Source organism: Seriola lalandi, unplaced genomic scaffold, assembly GCF_002814215.2.
Source record: "Seriola lalandi dorsalis isolate HSWRI2012SDOR001 ecotype SW California unplaced genomic scaffold, Sedor1 jcf7180002054782, whole genome shotgun sequence".
Lineage (NCBI taxonomy): Eukaryota > Metazoa > Chordata > Actinopteri > Carangiformes > Carangidae > Seriola > Seriola lalandi.
The window spans coordinates 569,421-586,615 of NW_019525335.1; the positions used below are offsets into that span (position 1 = coordinate 569,421).

At 42.0% G+C, this 17,195-nt stretch overlaps 1 protein-coding gene across 1 annotated transcript; it reads left to right on the forward strand.

The window, feature by feature from the left end:
- The first annotated feature begins 263 nt into the window (after positions 1-263).
- Positions 264-17,021, forward strand: lingo4b (leucine rich repeat and Ig domain containing 4b). The gene is made up of 3 exons (XM_023425507.2): positions 264-684; positions 13,559-13,674; positions 13,807-17,021. The coding sequence occupies exon 3, from the start codon at positions 13,819-13,821 to the stop codon at positions 15,628-15,630; it is 1,812 nt and encodes a 603-aa protein (XP_023281275.1). The 5' UTR covers positions 264-684; positions 13,559-13,674; positions 13,807-13,818; the 3' UTR covers positions 15,631-17,021.
- The last annotated feature ends 174 nt before the right edge of the window (positions 17,022-17,195 follow it).

The following is a 17,195-nucleotide window of genomic DNA, read 5'->3' on the forward strand; positions in this document are numbered from 1 at the left end:
TGAGAGAAATGTACAGAATGAAGAGAGTGATCATCTCTTAAATATTCATGGAGGAAATGGAGCACTGGTGACAAAAGCGGCAACTCGGTCCTTGTTTGTGGTGACAGTAATAGATCCATCCCCCGTTACACTACTCGTTACGCGGGGGATTTATTAAAGGCACATGGCGCCGATCCAGCCTCTAAATCTGTTGGACTTTAGTTCCAGCTGAGCGGAGAGGGATGGAGATGATGCGCAGGGCACAGCATCAGCAGCACCGCGGTCAGAGCGCAGCAAGCTTCTCCACAGCGTCGCCACACCACGCACAACAAGACCGACACACACGCACACACACACACACACACATACACACACACACACACAGACACAGACACAGTCCGACCTAAATTAATTTAGTAGCGCAATTATCCCAAAACTCCCCCTGGGTGTTCGGCAGTGACGGGAAGAAAAAAAAAGAGAGAGGAAATTAACGAAGAAGGAGGGCGAACTCTGATGTGACAGATGTTGGAAAAGTCTGGTTGAACGTCGACAGGAGAGGAAGAGGAGGAGGAAGAAGAAGAAGAACAGGGAGAGAGGGGAAAGTGTCCTGAACAGAGATGAATATGTTTTTGCTGCTGGAGACAGACGAGTGTGAAGGATGTGGAAGCTTTGTTCCGATGTTTCCTTCACTGAAAGATTCAGCGGGTGAGTTTACTCTGAAAATCATGATATAGGCTGCGATACTTTTATTTTTTATATTTAAAAAAAATCTACAAAGTACTTTTGTATATTTTCAACAGTTTAACTTGCTGTGATATCCCTGTGTCGTTTTTGTTACAGGCTGCACCATATTCATTTATAACAGTAATTGAATTTGGAGTTAGTTTCTCTCAGAGTAATATCAGTAATATTCTTATAGATGTTCGTGTGTTAATGAGTCGGTGTTTAATTCTTCTGATCAAACGTGTTGCTGCTGCTTTTGCTTCTTGTTTTGTTAAATTTTGCATTTAATCATCCTAAATAGATTATATGATTCCTTCAGACTGATTAGTTTCAGCCGCATCAGATTTAAAGGAGACATTTAGACACTCAGCAGAGATTTATCTGGTGTCATATTTGAAGCAAAGTTTCCTGATTATTCGTTGTTTGCTCTTTTTCTTTTTCTTTTTTTTGTTTTGTTTTGTCTCATTTGGACACTATGTCATTAAGACGTAGTATTTGGTCGTTTGGATGCTGGAACTTGTTACTAGCCAATCCAAGATCTGCAATGACAAATGACTCCATATGGAAATGACTCCAAACTCAGTTACTGGTATAGTGCAGCACTGAGAGTTACCAGGTGCTCACAGTAATGAAGTAGTAAACTCCAGGTGAATGCAAGGTGCTCTACACTGGCCACCTGCAGACAAAGGGAAAACTCTGGGCTCATTTCACCACTTTGGAAATATATATATCTTAAAGCACCCTGAGGAAACCCAGTGTGGTTTGAAACTAGTCTGCATTTTCCTTTTTGTGTAGTATGTTAATACCAATAAAAGGTATTACAACTTTGTCCTTGGTTCGGTGCGAGTCTGAGTGTCCTCTGTCTGCAGTTAACTTGTACTGTGTTTGGTACAATGGTACCTTTAAACACTGACCTATATTGATACCTTAACGCCCCGTGTTTTTATGAAATTTACTGCAACAATCTTTTCTAGAAATCGTGACGACCTTACCTCAACACCGTTCAGCCTATTGCTTTGTTGTTTGCGTAAATTTGTTGTTGTTGTTGTTGTTGTTGTTGTTGTCATGGTGTTACCGTCTGTCCATGTGAACAGTAATCCTCAGGATAGTTTGTTCTATAAACCTAAAAAAGGCCAGAGCAGACTGTGTTTTAACTGCGTTGCAGCAGGATTACAGACAGCAGTAACTGCAGCCTCATTTTCCCCTGGGACAGTGTGTGTGTGTGTGTGTGTGTGTGTGTGTGTGTGTGTGTGTGTGTGTGTGTGTGTATATGTGTTTGTGTGTGTGTTTCTTTAAAAAATCAAGATGCTTCACTCTGATCAAACCCGTTTGTCACCCAGAGACTGTATTGTTTCCAAACTTGGCTCCTCACGTTAGACTTGATTATCATCTCACCTGCAGCCTGACAACAAGCGTCAGGATCAGCGTTTTCACTGAGGGCACAGAGGTGAACTCTGTCTCCGTCCTCTCCCCCTGTCATAATGAGGACACACATCACACCGGTTGCAATGATGTGGCTCTGGAGGAGCAGATAACCATCAAGGGAGAACCAAGGATTTGACGCTTGGGATTCTGCCAAATGGGCAATTTAATCAGAGGGCATTTTATGCACAGGAAGTATGTCAGTCTCCTTGTTAGGGAATGATTTATCTGGACTGTTATACTGGGCAGCCGATCCAGACCTCAATTGATTTGAGCCTCAGGCAAAGAAGCATATGACAAATCTTTAACCGGTGTCTTTGCTTTGTGTCGACGGCCTCAGTGGAAGACATCAGCAGCCAGGCCTTTCAGTGTGTTATGAGTTTTCTCATGAGGCGGTTCGTCAGTACGATGATCAGCACTCGCTCGAATCTTTTGAAATGCTGAATCCTGACGTTTCCTCCTCATCCTCGCTTATAGGTTATAAAACATTAACAGTAAGCAAACCTTTTTAGGCTCCGTAACAAGCTCAAGATGCAGCTGCGGGTTTTCGGGTTCAGTTAGGTAAAGTGATTTGGAGTATTAACAGGAAAAGCTTTGGTCGTGGTCGGATTCAGAGAAAAGCTTCTCTGCTTGAGATCCAAAAGGGTTTCATAAATGTCCAACAACTAGAAACCAATATTTTACTTTCACACAACATTTTGTAGTTGCAATGAGTTTATTTATTTATTGATTATCCCAAGTTGTCAGGAAACCTGAGGCTACCTCCACACTCCTACCTTTTAGTTTTAAAACATCTCTTGCTGCGTTTACACCTGGCGTCCAAACGACTACAGAGTTACAAAATACAAGTGTTACTGACCTTGTTGTCATTGCTAGCTGCTGCTGTTGTTCTTTGCTGTCCCTCGTCCGCAGTATTTTCTAAAACTAATCAACTGCAGCGTAGACAATCTGCTTCCTGCTCGTGCGTGCACAGTGTACGTGAATGGTCATGTATGTATGTGTTTTCAGGTGCGTGAGTGTGGACGGAGCCAAATCGTTTTCAAATAAAAACATTAGATGTTTGGACATAGCTTCGGTGGCTGAGGAAAACCCCAAGATGTGGATGAAAGCTTCACAAACACAAGTGGAGCATATTCACTCACCTCTAGAAGAAACTGTACAAGCAGAAAATAGAGAAAAAATGGGGCATGGAAACATGAAATCTTGTGAAATTTTGGGTAATTTCAGCCTCAGTCTATTTACCCGCCTTTGAAAAGATTTTCAATCAGACATCTTTAAAAACAAACTCGCCAACAAGCACCAAATAATCAGAGTTGGTGGGAGCTACTTTATAAGAGTAACTTTGCAAGCTACCAATAACGTCACACTGGAGGAAGTTGACCTACAGCAAAGCTACGCTAGGCTAGGCTATCGCCATGGTGATTCTTCCTCAGGCTGAGATTAGGGAGGTTTATCCATGACGACTTTGTCGCTGTGTGACCACTGAGTAAACTTGGCTTTTTGCATATACACCACACAAAGGCAGAGTGTGGTGGGTGGGGACTGCCTGACAAATACGTTGCCTGGGTTTGACTTCCCAGTGTTCAGGATGGAAGAGAGAGAGAAGCAATGATAAAATAAAATAATAAAATCATTCCTTTCTTTTTATGGCCCAAAATCATTTAGTTTCAGTTGTTAACTACATGAACATTTTATTTTACATATATTTTCCTCAAGTAAACCTTTGCAAATATGAATAAAAAAGGCAATAATGTGTCCTTGAGTTTTCCCACCTACTTCTAAATGTTTGAATATGTTCCAGATTAGCAAAAATCATCCACCAGTGACTTCAGCTTGTAAATAATGTCATAAATATATCAGGGAATGTGCTGCTTGCACACTCATTGTCCCATTAAAGCAATTGAGAAAATTGGATGACAAAGTGTTTCACTGCAGCTTTGACTTCCTTCCAACTGCGGCTCTTTAATACCAGGCTTAGCCAAAAGATGTTTTTGGAGGTGTCTGGGAGAAGGTGAATCTGAGCCTGGAACAATTCATCCGCACATCCACCCACCACGTTTTCAGTCTTAACAGCCTTAATGAGATTAACATCACAGTCAGATTCAGTACTTTTCTTGTTTTTTTGCAAAGTTAAAATAACTTTTTTTTTTTTAAATCAGTTTTCACACTAAGTTTGTTCTGTGTCCTGATGTGTGTCGTCTCATCAGAGCCTCATCTTGACCTGTTTTTCGAGGGGGATTGCACAATCTTAACCCTCCATGTGACACAAGCAGCATTCAGGCCGCACGGCCATCTGAAGTCCTTTTGTAGATGGATAGAAAGATCAGATATTAACTGTAGCCGGGACATGAATGAAGAGCTGGAGCCACTGGCCTGAGGCTCGTGTCAGCTGCAGCCTTGTGTTGTAAGGCCATGAAAAAAAAAGGGGCATCTTTTGTATCAGTGGGTTTCTTTCATGCAGCAATGTCTTCTCTCATGTGGTGTGTTCCTTTTCCAATATGAGTTTGTCCTTCCCAGTCTTCCCAGTAGTTTCAATTCAGTTTCAATACGTTCAGTATCAAGGTTCGTGGACAAAGGCGACGAGGAAGGCGATCCAAATGCAGGCAACTGGTGGAACTGCTTGACCCCAGCTACAAGCATCAAATGTCAATGAACAGGGACACAGTTTGGCGAGTCAAAGGCAAACAAATCTGACGGTGCTAAGCAGGTATCAGGCAAGAGGCAAGCAGGAATGGCTGGAAAGTCATAGCAAGGTGTACACACTGGGGCTAAATGAGGGAACGATGGACAGGTGTGGCAGGGAGCAGCAGAGCCAGGTGACGATCAATCTGACAATTACACCCACTTCACAGAGTGATTGGCCAGACTGTTTCAACTTCTGTACGAAGCTTCTTCGTGTTGTGCTTCACACCAACTACTTCACTTTTTTTGTTTGTCCAACCATGGGTGCGTTTGAGGACAGACTGCACCAAGTCTTGATTCACTGTATCAAGACTACAAAGCCGCACGAGAGACACAGAGGTTTAGAAGAATCAGGGAGGTACTGTGATGCAGCCAGGAGATCCTCCATCCAAACCTCCCACACATGCAGAGCTGATTGTACAGAATGTGAATTTCATGGAGACATAGTTGTTCTCCAACTGATTTGTTTTTGCCCCCCTTTTCTTCTTTGCCGTTGCACCACTGTGGCTGGCTCCGGCTCAGCTGGATAGGAGGTGGGATGGTGGAACGGCCCAGCCAGATTAGCATGAGGGCCTTTTAAGTGTGCCAAAGACGAAAAGCTCCACCTCCACACTAGAGAGACGAGAATATGGAGAGTTGATTGCTTTTCTGTGTGAATAGCAAAACAATTATGATAGTCATTTCTTTCTTCTTTTGTTCTCAAGAGGTCAGTTTCCCTCATTCCCTCCTCTGCAGATTGGAAAACATGTTTGTTTTTTTTGAAAAGTCTTAGTATAAATTTCTTTGCCATAACTTTAGTTTTTAGATTTTTCAAAGGTTGTTGGACAAAGGTGCTTCAGTATTTCCATTTTTTGATCATTTGTGCTTTTCCAAAACTACATCTTCCTTTTAACTATTTTTAGTTTTCCCATTTTTTACCCCTAAAGTAGCTATTAGTACGTTTTGGTATAGCTACATAGCTAACGTTAGCATTAGCAGCTGTTTCCTTACCAGTCGAGAGGAGTCGTTGCGAGTTCAGTATCAAACCAGAGGTGGGAAGAAACTTTCTTGTTTTGCTGCTAATCCTATCACTTCTTTTCTCCTACTGAAGTTAGCAAGCTAACCAGTTAGCTCTGGTCTGGCCAAAATTTCAAGTCACTTATTCTCACCTCTTGTCTTGTAAACACGATAGCTGAAGCTAGTGAGTAAACATCTGTTAATGCTAACGCTAGCTATGTAGCAATAGCACAACTTACTTAAAAGCCCCTTTAATGTGCTTGTTTCATCTTTTATCTCCTCAATGCTTTCTCACACTCTTTTTTTTCTCTGCTACTTTCACTCCCTTTTCTCCTTGATTCTCCCCTTATATTGCTCAGTTGCTTCCTTTCCATACTTTTTCCACCTCATTGCTTTATTTACGTCCTTTTTTGTTTATCTTACTTTTCTCTCTTACTTCCCCCCATTTCTTTCTTATTTCCCTCCTTCTTTTACCCTCATTTTATTCTCCTTTGTATCTTTCAATGGTCTGAAAAATGAACCCTACCCTTCTTCTTCAGGTATCTTTACTCTTTTATCGATAATACTTTTGCATAGGTTATAATTTGTTAAGAATGTGAGTAATTCATTTTACTTCTATTTCTACAATAGAGAAATATTGCTTCAATTTTTAATCAGAGTCTTTCTACAATAAAACATGAGGCCGTGTGTTTTGTACCTGTCAACAACCAGTAACAAACCGACACTCTGCTGTCCCAGATTTCATGAGGAGCTGATTGCAGTTGAAGTCGGTACAGTCAGTATGTTTGTTGCCCTGAATGAGTCTGATCAGCGTTTGACCTGTTCCAGGTCAAGAACCCTCTGTCTCCCATCAGTCAGCTCCCCTTTAATGCATGACCTCCCATCATCCCTCTGATGTACGTTGATGGATCTGAACGCGTCGCTTCTGTTAGCTGAGACGACCTAATTTGTCACATCACATAGGCGCTGCACTGAGACTAATTCCCTTCCCTCATTTATTTGTGCTATTATTAATATTGCAGACGGAGCACTTTGCGTGACGTCGTCGCACAGAGTCTTAACTCTCTCCTCGTCAGAGCGAGGAATTACAGGCAGAGTGCTTTACCCAGCACGCAGTCTGGAACAAGACCGATGTGAGTGGATCTGTCACTGTGACCCACTTCTACCACACATTACATGGGTGTAACTACTCAAAAGCACCCGTCCTTAATGCCTCTGTCTGTCTGTCGGCTCGTCATGTTCACTTTTTCACATGACGACAATCACGTTTGCCCTCTTTTTGAAATTTTATCCATGTTTTAAGTTGCATTTCACATCATTGGATCTGAGTTGCTGGATTACAGGACATGGAAAAGAGCAGAAGGCAGAAAGAGAAACACAAAGGAGGACAATTGTATTCATACAGCACATTTCATTACAGCTAAACTCATTGCAGGGGACATTAAAACGTGTGTAGCAACAGGTAATGGCAACAGAAGAAAAAATAAAAACCACCCACACTCCATGGCATTTATTGCCCCACACACAAACCATATAGCCTACACTGGAACTAATCATAAACCGGAGAAAACAAATGTTTTCAGGTCACTTCTGAACGCGGACACTTCTCTCATGTCATCAGGCTGTTTGTTCCTGAGTTAAAAACTTCACCATTTGAAAACAAGCAACATGAAAAACCAGCACAATCTATAACATTCAGAAGAAATAAATCTATTTCAGTGTGTAGGCACAGAGGCAAACAATTAATATAATCACATTTGTCACAGGCATACGCTTGCAGCCACACTGACACACACTTTTCTTTATCTCTTCTCCCCATGCCAATTTCAAATATGCAACCCAGGCAAGCGCACCCTGACATTAGTATTCATAGGTCTGCATTTTTCTCACAGCCCTGTTTGGAAAAAAAAATGTTCAAATTAGAAATGGCTTGCTTGACCTCCGCAGAGTCCGTAAAATGTTCTGCAAAGATTATGTAACGTAGACATGAGTTATGTGAGGATTGCAAACTGGATTATGTGATAACAGAAGCTACATTTTGCACCTCTCCAGCAACATTTCATTCACCAAATTTTGCCAATAATAATAATGTAGCGACAAAGGCGCAAACTTTGCAATGCTGCTTTCGGCTTCATGCTTCTGGTGTTGTAGTGTTCTGTCTTTCTTTCCTGGGTCCAGGTGTGGTGTTGTAATGAGTTGGATTGGAGCCTTGGTTGTTATCGTCCACCACAGTGTTTCCACATGAATCTACTCACTGTTTCTACTTTTGTTTCCATCCCTGACTCATCTTGTAGCGGCAAAAGTTTTACATTGTGTATATTCAACATAGATGTGGCTCCTGACATGAACTTGTTTACGAGAAACCCAAAGGGGAATAACCGGGGGGACTTTTGTTTTTCAGCTATGCAGCCGACAGCTGTTCTGCCGGCAAACCTTTTAATATTTGTTGCTTGCATGCAGGAGGTCTCAGGGGCCGTCACACTGCAGCAGGTGCCAGAAGCCCATATAAAAAAACAAAAAGAAAAAAACACACACACACACACCAACTCCCACCAGCAGCACACATTCAAACACACTTTCAACAACTGGAATACACACACTCAGAAAGCACACAAAAGTGCAAAGACACAAGCTCACGCTCTGTGATCCCTGCACTGTTGTTCTGTTCCAGCCGCTTTAATTGGGGATTTGAGCCAGGCTCTTGTCTTTCTCACTGTGACAAGCTAAATATAGCTCTTTGACAAGTGTCAGAAAACCCAGCCGGGCTCCGAGCGTGCATTCTCTGTCGGATGGGCTGCTTCGCACAGGGATTCATGCTCAGGGCATCCAAACTCCACAAGACAAAAAACAAACAAAAAAACAAAAACCGAAGTGAGGTTATGTTCCTGTTTCATGCACCTGTTGCAAAAGAAGTTTTTTTTTTTTTTTTTTCCCTGCTTAAAGTCGTCCCATCTCAATAATTACACGCTGCCTGTCACAGCTTTTCACATTTTGCTGCAGGTCCCCAAGTTAACAGGCAGAGACTGAGCGTTGAGGAATGGCAGATTAGGTGAAACTTAAAAGAGAAAGAGCAGAGAGAGAGTGAGAGAGAGAGAGAGAGAGAGCTCCTTGTCAAAGCTAATGAAACCGTGATGCAGGTTAGATGAAGAGTTAAAGCTAATTGAGAATCATTGCCTTTTCTTTGCTCCTGGGTTGTTACAGCGAGATAATGATGCGAGTCACCGCTCACTGCAGCACCTTTGTTGGATGCGATCCGGAGCAGAAACGCTCACGTTGGCAGTTTGGTGAATGAGATGAACAATAAAAACTGTTTCATCATAATCAGCAAACGAACAATGCACGTTGATGTCATGTGATGCTGAAGGAAATCATTTTCTTTGATTGTTTTTTTATTGATTCATTATATTTCACATGATCGTTTCATAAACACAACCACCAGGGAAACATAAAGCAACTGCGCAGAGCCGAGTGAAGATTTAATCTGCAGCTGTGAAGAAAGTACTAATTTTAACACGGGGGGGGGGGAGAAGTGTCCGCAGATTGATGTAAGGCGATAAGGGGCGCGAGCTGAGAGGCTTGATGAGGTTTGTCTGATGACAGAGTAGAGACGGCAAAACTGAGCGCAGTAAGAGAAGCTGAATTATTTCAAAGAATTAAGCGGCAGTGGGAGTTCACCCAAAATCTGACGCAACTCTGCCAAAAGGATTGTCTGAAGCGAGGTTACATCCCATTGGCTTTGATATTGTTTGCATTTTGGCATCGCGAGGGGTTTATTAGGTAAGAGCTGGCACCCGCTTGGCTTTTGATTTTGAGTTATGCAAAAAGGTTTTTGCAGGGACACCAAATGGCAACTTCAGCGTGGTCAATCAGGCCTCTGCAGTATCTGGCCAGGCTTTTGACTTAAAGTAAAAAACAACCAGATGGCGAGGCTTCCATACAGTAACCGAACAGCGTCATTATTCAACTGAATTAAACAGAAAAAGATCAATGGACTTCCCAGAAATGACGATGGTGAAAAAGTGGGAAGTAGAGTTTGATTACAGCTAAAAGCTAAGACGTGACGGTAATCGTGTAACTTCCTAATACACGGCTAAAAACCAATGAAACAACAGACAATGAAACAACAGCCACTATATTCACAGACGGCCAACAAAACAACATTTTTATTAAACTGAATTACACAGAAATATTGAGAAAAGAAATGACGAGCAGGACATTACAATAAACAATATAATAACAGTCTCTATTATTACAGTAAGCCACGATTATTATCATTATCTCATTATTAGTTATTACGGAATCATTTTAAAAGCTTAATAAAGACTGTTGTGGCAATTTTGCATCTTTTGAAGAGAAGGTTCCTGATTTTACTTAATTTTATTGACTACTTGTCTCTCTATAATACATTTTTATGGATTACACTTTTACTGCTGACACTGTCTTTGGTTTATTAGTATTCTATAATATTGAGACACTTTAGCTACATTTCTGATTCGCCTTATATTTGTCTTATATGACCTGCATGTCTTATTCTGCAAAACACTTTGTAACGCTCTAATAAAGCGTTAAATTAATAAAGATTATTATTATTATTATTATTATTATGATATTATAAATTATCCAGTTTCTAAATCTTGAATTTTCTGTTTTTTTGTTTTTGTTTTTTTTTTACAATTATCGCTCCTCATGAAATTAAACAGCACGTCTCTGTAGTTAACACAAATAAAATGCAGCTTCTTGCTCTTGTTTCTAGGTTTTTGCTTTTCTAGGTTCTGGTCTACTTTCTGTTTTGTTAAATATTTATGAGCACGAGAAATGTCTCAAAGTGGAAACTACACTGTGTAAGGATGGTAATACAGGAAGTTTCCTGGCTATAGCTAATTCCTAAAAAGATTATGGTCATAAAAATAGAGACCTCCTCATTTGGCATGAACTAGTTTTGTGTTATATTCCTGAAGAGATTCAGAGTCTTGGACCTCAGCAGTATCAGCCCTTTAAGTGATTGTTGTCTGCTCTAATTTGAAGCTGCATCATTAATAGAAACGACAAAGTGGCCGTGCGTAATAGAAAATAGTTAGCATAATTAACACTGTAACACGACACTCATGTGACTGCGCTTCACGCGGGGGTGAGAAATACATGTCGAAATTACACATACATTCATTCCCCTCACTTTCTAATTTGACGGATGGGGTCGGTCCTGGTCGTGACATCGGGTTCGCGACCTTTGGCAGGACCGCAGCTTTATGATGTGTGCAGATAGGAGGAGCGACCTCGATCCACTGATTGGCTGGAAGGGCTCAGCAACTGACAGCCCACCCGCCTGAGATATCACACACCTGCCAGTCTCTGTCTCTCACAAGTTGGCTCAGGAGGGGGGGGGGCAACACATTTAAATTGTGTATCCCTCCCATGTATTGCACCCAGGAGCCTGAGGAGACAGATACGGGATCTTGGATGCTAGAAAGCCAATATTTTGTTGCCGATAATCATCTTGTTTTGATTCAGTCGATTCAGAGGAGAGAAGTTGGAAAAAGTGTTTGTGTGGGATCTTGTATGAGTTTTACAATCCTATATATAAAAATCATGTGGGTATCATCTCAGTTAACTCAAGAATTTACTTGCAAAAACAATTAAAAAAATGAATAAATGAAAGTCAAATTCTGAAATAGGGCTTTTACATATTGTTCTGTTTTAGCTTCTGTCCAGAAATCATCTCCCTGATCACTTGTAGCTGCCTGTAAAAGTCTTACATTTCAGAAAGGATCAGTACTGGTGTCTGTCTGGTGTTGTCTGGACTCTGATGATGAGTATTGGTCCAACACGAGTCCTGGGAGTCTAAGAGCACAAGTGTTGGGTGTTGTGAGTCAGCGCTTCCAGCCAGCCAGACAGTATAAGAGCTGTTTGCATGAGGAGCAGGGATGAGACAAAGACTGTGCAGCTCTGGGACTGTCGACAACTCTGCCACTCAGAGGCGAGGCTGCAGCGAGGGCGAGTCCACACTCCGTCTGATGGTGGAGAGTGAGAAAAGCTGCAGCTGCTGCAGGTCGGTCTCAGTCTGGCAATAGGTATTTTTTTTTAAGTATTTGGCGTACATATATCTGCTTGTTAGGAAAGGAAACTTTGCTGGAGAATGTTGTTATGTTTTGGGCTTTTAGTTTTCTGTGCAGCTTTTGGATGTTGTCGGTGCTGTGTGAAGAATTAGAGTTGATTATTTTGTTGTTGTTGCACGTGCTGTAGCAGCTCTCAGCGGTGGTTGTTGGAGAGCAAATACATAATTTACATCACATACTTTCCCAGCACCTGTTTATTTAACTGGCAAGTCCAGACACTGGCAGAATAATGTAATTATGTAATATTTCACTGTGCATGTTTTACATCAGTGGACTTTTTTTTTTAACTCCTTGACCTTGTTTTTGGATGTAAAAAGACTGTTTTGAACCTTCTCTTGATTTGGTTTTAATCTGCACAAGTACTGACTCATTTTGACACCTCTATGTTTTCATGTTTTGGGAAAAAGAAATTGGGATTTTTCGCTATGAAAATCATTATATTATTTGAATATTTACTCTAATTTGGAAGATTGCTGCTGTAGATGAAGTTCAGATGAGTCGTTTTCTAAATCTAACAGCAATTCAGAATATGCTCTCCATTCATTTCACTAATTACAGCGGAGTAGTCATCATTTTGTGAAATGCCGGACATTCATTTCTCACTTCAGTTCTAAAAAAATTAGTATCATTAATTAAAATATATGGACTCGTTTGGAATCTTTATATTAATTTATCTGAACTTAAAGAGCTGAAAAAATATTCTAATATAATTGAAAAAATAAAAACCCACTTAGAGTAAGTAACCCAAAATCACAAATTTGTCTCACAGCATAGGACACCCTTACATTAAGTGATGAACTTTATGTCTTATATGGTTTATGAACTAATTTTATTCAGAGAATCTATACCAGTCTAACCATGTTACCTAAATCCAGATGTCTGGCCCAGGAGGCTAAGCTCCCATCCGCACTGTCAGAGGCGCAGCACATGAGGTTGGATAGGGCAGATCACTCGTGGGCACTTTTCACGTGCGTTAAGTGCTGTTAATGGTACTTCTCCAGTCTTTTGGGGGCAAAATGTCGAGAGTAAAAAGTGAGATATATTCTTTGATAATCAGTTAAGTAGGGATTTTGTTGTCTGTGGCACAGAGATGTAGGCCAGTCTTATCTGCTGCGACATCTGCCTCACACCAGACACAATCTACCATCTGAAATGTGCGCTTTTTGTATTAAAAAAAACACACATCAGGGCAGTACCAAAAAATAAATATGGGACAAATTAGTTGAAACAGTGTCACCATGTTGACGATCAGAGACAAATATCAAACTCAAACGGCGAGAAAAACTTCTTCTTGGCTTCATTTAAGAGCCACATTGGAACCGGAACACATTAAAGCTGATGGAGAAGCTTAATAGTTTCCTTATCTATCTATCTATATTTCTCATCTAATTTGGAAGAAAAAAAAGCTTGTGGATGTAACACTACAATAAAAGACTTATGGCACTTGTCCTCTCTCACTGTGGTAGTTGGGGGCAGAGCTAAACTGAAGTCAAACAATGGTATATATTCAGCCTGAGAGCAGAGTGTTTTGGGATGCTGTCTTGTGTTTGGGTGTTAAATTAAACTTTTCCCTTAAAGCTGCTGTTCAAGGCAATTGTTTGGTTTTGTTAAGACTTGTTTTTCTGCCTCTCTGTTGTGTCCAGGCCACTCCAAAGGGCATGTTACTGACAGAACCACATCTCTACAGAGGACTTAACTCAAGTCTGATTCCAACTTGACTGCCACTGGTTATGAGAATCTGCGCACCGAGACTGAAACGGTAGGTCAAGACTAAATGAGGAGAATAAATCCAACATAATGTATCTGGCTTTTGATTTAACACTGTAAACATGAGATTAATCTATTTTATATATATTGACATATATGCATTATTGTCTTTGTCTCCTTACAGGCAGGGGGTAAGATGTTTGTGGAGTCAGTCGTCCGATGGGGGGCGTGGAGCATCCTGCTCCAGTTTGGACTGGGTGTATCTGCAGGAGGTTGTCCTCCACGCTGTGTGTGTCGACCAGAGGCTAAAGAAGTGATCTGCTCTGGTAAACATTTGAACTCTGTGCCAGAGGGCTTTTCCAACGATGCCAGGCGTTTGGATTTATCCCACAATAAGATTAAGACTGTGGGGCGCCGCCAGTTCTCTGGCCTCCTGCAACTTCAAGAGTTGGACCTCAGTGATAATATAATCTCCATGATTGAGGTGGAGGCTTTCCAGGGCCTACAGAATCTCAGGACGCTACGGATTAAGAACAACCGACTCAAGATCATCCCAGTTGGGGTGTTTTCTGGCCTGTCCACTCTGCGCTTTCTGGATTTGAGCCAGAATGAGATTCTGGTCTTCTTGGACTATACCTTCAAAGAAATGGTGAACCTGCAGACACTGGAAGCTGGGGAGAATGACTTGGTGTTCATCTCGCAGCGGGCTTTCTTCGGTCTGCAGAGTCTGCAGGAGCTCAACATAGATCGCAGCAATCTGACCTCCATTCCCACTGAGGCGTTGTCCCAGCTCCAGAGCCTGGCACGTCTTCGAATGCTGCGCCTCACCATTTCTACGCTTCCCAACAACGCTTTCCGACGACTCCACCGTCTGCGCAGCCTGGTGATCGCAAACTGGCCAGCAATGGACACCATGGCGAGCAACAGCCTGATCGGTCTCAATTTGACCTCGCTTGTCATCAGCAGCTGCAACCTTACTGTTGTTCCTTACTCAGCACTTCGTCACCTGGTCTATCTGCGCTTCCTGGACCTGTCCTACAACCCCATCACTGTTATCCAAGGTAATCTGCTCGGGGACCTCCTGAGACTCCAGGAGTTACACCTAGCAGGGGGGAGCCTGCTACGAATAGAGCCGGGGGCCTTCAGGGGACTGGCCTACTTTCGCATGCTTAATGTGACATCCAATCAGCTCGCTACTTTGGAGGAGGGCGTCTTCCACTCTGTGGGGAACCTTCAGGTGTTGCGGTTGGACGGGAATCCCCTGGCATGTGACTGCCGCCTTCTCTGGGTGGTCCGCCGCAGATTGCGCTTGAACTTTGATGGACATCAGCCCACTTGTTCCTCTCCTGATGTGGTGAGACAGCGTGACTTCAGAGACTTCTCAGAGAAGGAGCTCCCGAGGCTGTTCACCTGCCGCCCCGCTCGTATCATGGACCGCAGGCCACAGGAGTCAAGAGTAGAGGAAGGCACCACAGTTCTCTTCTCCTGTAAGGCCGATGGGGATCCGGTCCCGTCTATCACCTGGCTCTCATCCCACAAGAATGTGGTTTCTCCAACAGGAAGAATCAGAGTTTTGCCCAATGGTACTCTAGAAGTGCGTTTTGCCCAAGTTCAGGACAGTGGCACGTATCAGTGCCTGGCGGGCAATGCGGCCGGCAATGACAGCCTGACTGTTGGTCTCTATGTGAAGGGCCTCCCTCGTAACCGAACCATCCCCGTCCTCTCAGAGGAAGGCTGGGTAGAGCCTTCAAATCCCCAAGCCGCTAACTCCTCAGCTCAAATGGCTAAGCCATACCCGTTTGATGCGAAGACCCTGATCATCGCCACCACCATGGGCTTCCTGTCGTTCCTCAGCTCGGTGGCCATCTGTTTTGTCTTCATGTTCTTCTGGAGCCAGAGCAAAGGGCAGATCAAGCACACAGCGACTATTGACTTTGTCCCGCGGTCTTCCATGGGTGGAGGAGGAGACGGAGGTGACGGAGGCAGGTTCACCATGAAACTCATTTAAAGCCAAGGAAGAGGTGAAATGGGTCTTCATATTGACTGTGAGCTTTTCTGGAATATGGACACCCCCCCCCCCTCTTATTGGGACACTCAAGGACAGAGACCTCTATTCAAAGGCGCCTTGAGAAGGCAAATCAGAGCCAGTTTGTTGGACTTGTGCTCGTCCTCTTCTAATTTAGGAGCTGAAAGTCACATCTCAGCCCCCACTTGGCTGTGTTATCTGACTAATGAATATCTCATGATCCTGGAATAGAAAGATGTTAACAGATTGTAGGCAGAGCTGTCTCACGGTAGCTGTGCATTTGCTTTCAACAACTTGTGCTTTGAATAAGCAAATGTCCACTTACCTCGCACAGATCTAATTTTATTTCTTTTTTTATGTAGCATGTATTTATGAAATAGTTTGAATTTTCTGAGATTTTTGGGATCACACAAAAAGAGTTTGACACATTTATCAAGCGTTTCTGCATTTTCAAAACATTTCAGGTGCTTGTTTAATCATCCGTATTGTACAAATGTGCTCAGCTTTATGTCTTCACTTGCCAATACAAGCCAAGTGAACGTTTGAACCTTTTGACCCTCGGGTTGCTATTTCTGCTCACCAACAGAGGATCATGAACAAAGACTGTGGAAGCAGCATTGGTTGGAAGACTTTAACATGTGAATATGTGACTAAAAAGCTTTTGATACTTGGCAATAAATATATGGAATAGACTAGCCAAATCATTTCTGACTCTAAACCTTATTGTTAAATTTATGGACATTTTGGAGCTTTGCCGTATGTTTCTGTACAGCCTACTTCAAATGACAATGTAACCGTGTGAAAGGACTGATAGAATACCATAATGTATATAGGAATGTATCCGTCCTCATTTCATACTTACAACAGGTTTGTCAGGTCCACATCGGATCACTGTCTTTCTTTTGTACTTTATCATGTAATTACATTAGATGACTATTTGTTCCATCAGAAAATGCTGATTTCTCCTTTTTTTTATATTCAAGAAACCACTTTCTTTTTTCTTTTTTTTACCCACACAAAACACTGAAAAATATGTGCCTCAGTAACATTCTTACCATCGACACAGAGAATGCTCACCTGATCTGCGTTTCTTGTAAATATTTAGATCAAGGGCGTTTGTGTGCGCTGCGTTTATTCTATCATTTTATCTAGTTCTGGGGATTAGTGTCACTCAAATATGCCACATTTGTTGTTTATAAACTTAACTGTGTAGATGCACAATGCACAAAGCAATGCTTTATTACGCCAGGAAAAGAGGATGTAAATGATGCACACATACAGCTTTGACAAGTTTGTTTGTTTATTTGCTATCTTGTTCATAAATTACTGTTGTTTTTTCACTTTATGTTATTAAATGCATATATTTAATCCTGCCTGGTGTGTATGCAATGCCTTCAATTGTTTCATGTAAAATATTTTGGAGTGATATCAAAGGTAGGAAAAAAAAGCCAAATCCAATCATCGTAAAAACCAATCTCCCGGTGGATCTTCATCTGAAATGACGCTATTGTTGGGAAATTGGCAAGAGAAGGATACAATTTCTTGCA

Excerpts from the sequence above, each read along its gene's own strand:
- lingo4b (XM_023425507.2), top strand. The coding sequence starts at position 13,819 with ATGTTTGTGGAGTCAGTCGTCCGATGGGGGGCGTGGAGCATCCTGCTC.